General features: G+C 31.6%; 1 protein-coding gene across 1 annotated transcript; it reads right to left on the reverse strand.

Annotated features, from left to right (window-relative positions):
* Window positions 1,046-3,219, reverse strand: LOC104725459 (transcription factor MYB108-like). The gene is made up of 3 exons (XM_010444124.2): window positions 2,884-3,219; window positions 2,048-2,177; window positions 1,046-1,839 (listed from the first exon to the last, which is right to left on the reverse strand). Exons 1-3 carry the CDS (start codon window positions 3,056-3,058, stop codon window positions 1,290-1,292), a joined length of 855 nt encoding a protein of 284 aa, XP_010442426.1. The 5' UTR covers window positions 3,059-3,219; the 3' UTR covers window positions 1,046-1,289.

Raw genomic sequence — 4,047 nt, forward strand, 5'->3', positions numbered from 1 at the left:
TTTTATACAATTAAAATATGTTAAATTAATTTTTAGATATTTTTTTGTTTAGATTCTCTATTTTTATATTTAGGATATAGTTTTAAGAGGATAAAATTTAGTATTTAGGACGTAAGATTTAGAATTTAGTCATTTTATATTGAAAGGATATTTTTGAAAATGAACAACATAAAAACAAAAAAAAAGGAAATTTGTAAAGTAACATAGAGACAGTGATATTTTTGAAAATACCCCACAAAACTATCACAATTGATTTATTTTCTGCTACACTATTTAGTATTTACTAGAGGGTTATTACATTATTGAGAATTGAAATTAACATGTTCTTAGAGTAGATAAATATGGATTTTATATATATATATATACACACATTGAGTACTATTTAAATAAATAAAAAATGAGGAGAGGAACTTGGATGACGTGTTACAGTGTTAAGAAAGGATCTAGATAATGGTGGAATCATCCGTACAATAATGGGGTTCAATTAAACATTAAGGATTTGCACGCGTTAATGGCGAAAAAATCATCACTAAGCATATATATATTTTAATAACTAAAATTCCATAATTATTAGTAGTACATTACTGCATTCTCTTCTAAGAACAATCTCCTTAATGGCCAATTGGCCATCTTTAAAGCTCATACATTAACCATTAGGACGCCTCTAAGTGGAGATACAATTATAAAAATCACAGTTTTTTTCTGGATTGTCTACTTTTAAACCCAAAGCCTTTCACACACTTTGGTCCCCTTTTTCCCATATGCAGGTCCCATAGACATGTTTCCTAAAAGCATCATGAATCGGATTATCCATTTTTTTCTCATTTTATCATGCCAAAGTCATTTACATATATATATTTATAATATGTGTAGTGTTTGTCGGCTTGTGTGACATATACATTGGGTTAATTAAGTAGTATGAAACATGGACGTGGAACCAATTATATATGGTTGCTTTGGCAAATCATATAATATAAAAAGTAGTGCGTTTATATAGCATGCGTCGGAGAAGAAAATTACATTTTAGTGTTAAATATCATATATATCATCCCCAAAACAACAAAATTAAAATAAAAGAATTGGTTATTAATTGAATTCTGAATTGTTTTAGAAATTATCAGCAATTCCAAAAATAAGTATCACAATTCCAAAATATCAATCAAACGTAACTACCAAAAAAAAATCTTCAAATAATTGATAACAAATTCCTTTCACACCCTAATTAGAAGCTTTGTTTTTGTCCTTTTACTTTTTTTTTAATGACTTTTTAAATAGCTTCTTGTGTCTTTTCAGAAGCTTCCACTGTCGAGTTGTTGCTGTTGCTGTAAGAGCCAGAGGTCTTCATCATATTCAATGTTCCAGAAAGTACTGTCCCAATAATTAGGTATCATCCCATTAAGGTAACTCTGATCTTGCACCTTCGTAAAATCTCCGAATAAACAATTGTTATTATCCAAATAATTCTGCGATGACGTTTGTGGATGACACTCCGTCAAATCTGATGAAGGGGATACTGCCACGTTGGAATGATCCGACGTGATGATGTGACCATTAGGGTTACTCGTTAAACTCAAATGCTCCATGTTGGTGGTGTTGTTGTTGATCACGAACTGATCTGAAGAGGTGGTGACGCAAGATGACGTGGAAACAGACCTCGTGGAGGTGGCTTGGATCCGTTCTACGAGCCGAGGCATCCAAAGATACTTCATGGTGTCTTTAAACTGTTGACTGTTCACGTCCCACCTAAGCTGTTTTGCATGCTTTTGAACACGTGTTCTCCAATAGTTTTTGATCTCGTTATCTGTTCTCCCTGGTAAATATTGCGCAATCTTAGACCATCTGTAAATCATAAGAAAACGAAATGTATTAATAACTAAAGTTGGTAACACAAAAATAAAATGTATAGATGTAAATACAATAATTGGCCATCTTGGTGAATTGTGATTGTAGAAAAATAAAGTGTATATTGATGACTTGTGTAAATATAAACGTTACTTATTGTCTGGTCTAAAACTTTATACTACAACCAAGAAAATGATTAAAATACCTATTGCCCCAACGGGAGTGAAGTTCAAGAATCAAGAGTTGTTCTTCAAGAGTTATGTTTCCACGGCGGACATCTGGTCGGAGATAGTTCAGCCACCGAAGTCTGCAGCTTTTGCCGGTCCTTTTGAGTCCTGTTCCATATTGGAAGTTATTATTATTTAGACATCATCGTGTACACGTATACTGTACAGCCACCGAAGTCTGTGTGATGATTTCATACGCAAGAAACTCATGATATTTGTTAAGTTATTAAAATTACTCCAGAAATAATAGGGACCGTTGCCATGAGGCAAATTCTCTAAAAGGGTCTTTGTCTCCAGCAAACTTTCTTCCATTGGGATAGTGGTCTCCCCATATAGATGTTTATCATTATATTATAATTACTTATCTTCATTTTATTTCAACACGAATATAGTACTTTCTATTCAAAACGTAGAGGGTTAAATTAAATAATGGAATCCATATCCATAGAGATGTAATAATTGAGTCCGAATAATGAGAGGAATAAACATAAAAGCTTTACATTTTTTTTGTTTTATCCTCCAGATAGAAGAGTTCTTTTCGTTTGTGGATAGAAGGAAAAATCCATTTATTGATATTTATAAATAAATAAAAAGAGTGTGACGAACACAAAAAACAGAGACACATATGGAGATAGAAAACATGACAAGAATTGAGCAAAAGATAAGTATAAGTTTAATTAAGTTATGCAACTTGTGTATATTTGGTTTGTTATTATAATTTTCTCACCCTAGGAGCACATTCATGCACAACCGCGCGTCATGCCTATCTTAATCTAAGTGTGCATATGTGTACGTAGATGTTAGTGTATCATACCGGCACAACGAGCTAGAGAGTTCCATCGACCTTCACCATGATTAGCGATGTAATTGATGAGCTCTAAATCTTCCTCAACGGTCCATGGACCTCTTTTTAGGTCCATTTCTTCTTCCACGTTCGCAAAATCCTCCATGTTCTTATTGATCTTTAAGCTTTTTGCTTTGTCATCCATTGATGAAGAGTGACGCACAAAAACAGATTCAGAGAAAGAAAAAAAAAATCGAGACTTCGTACTTTTTGTTTGTGTGCTGAATGAAAAAAAGAGTCACTTATTGGAGTTATGTGTAAAAGACTAAAGAGATCATGGATGTTGTTTTTATAGATGAACAGATAGATGAAAAAAAATCTTCTTTAAGATATATTTGTAACATGTGGGACAAAGGCATAGACGGCCGCAATATAAGAACTGTTAAGTTTTCCCAATAACTTATACTTTTTATATATAATAGAGAGCATCTCCTAATATTTTACTACATATCAACTAACTTTATAAGAGGAGAACATCGTCATTATATAGTATTTATCGGTGTTTTAAGCTTGCATAAATACATTGTTGATAAAGTGAAATATATATTTCTTATATATATACATTAGGTGTCCGGAAATATCAAATATGTACAACGTACCCGAACAAAACAGCAGCTTGCATAAATACATTGTTGATAAAGTGAAATATATATTTCTTATATATACATTAGGTGTCCGGAAATATCAGATATGTACAACGTACAAAACAGCTTGCTCTGTTTATTTACTAGTAGAGCTAATTCTCGTGCTTGTGTAAATGTTACGAGGCAAAATTTGGAAAAAAAAAACACAAAATATGCCAAAATATAATTAAAAACAAAATAAAAACTTTTTAATATTCTTGGATCAATAAGGTCCGATGTATAGTCAATTTTTATTACACGGGATAATGCAAATTTGAAAAGCCGAACTCCAATAAAGAAAATCGCAAAAGTAGACTGTTAAACACTTGACTAGATACACATTTCCAAAAGCAAAAATATGATTAATCTACTAAAAAAAAGTTTTTCATCGTTTTATAACTTTAAATTTTATGCAGTTCGATTCGTTTATTAACAATTATTCCATTAGGTTTTCACCTGTGGTACACTGCGAGACTAAATTATAAATTATTGTATTTTAAATAATAATTTT

Source organism: Camelina sativa, chromosome 11, assembly GCF_000633955.1.
Source record: "Camelina sativa cultivar DH55 chromosome 11, Cs, whole genome shotgun sequence".
NCBI lineage: Eukaryota > Viridiplantae > Streptophyta > Magnoliopsida > Brassicales > Brassicaceae > Camelina > Camelina sativa.

Bases quoted from the DNA above. Each gene is read 5' to 3' on its own strand.
- LOC104725459 (XM_010444124.2), bottom strand. From the start codon at position 3,058: ATGGATGACAAAGCAAAAAGCTTAAAGATCAATAAGAACATGGAGGAT. The intron at 2,178-2,883 runs GTATGATACACT...AATATGGAACAG, and splicing joins CTCTCTAGCTCGTTGTGCCG to GACTCAAAAGGACCGGCAAA. The intron at 1,840-2,047 runs GTATTTTAATCA...TATGATTTACAG, and splicing joins CACTCCCGTTGGGGCAATAG to ATGGTCTAAGATTGCGCAAT.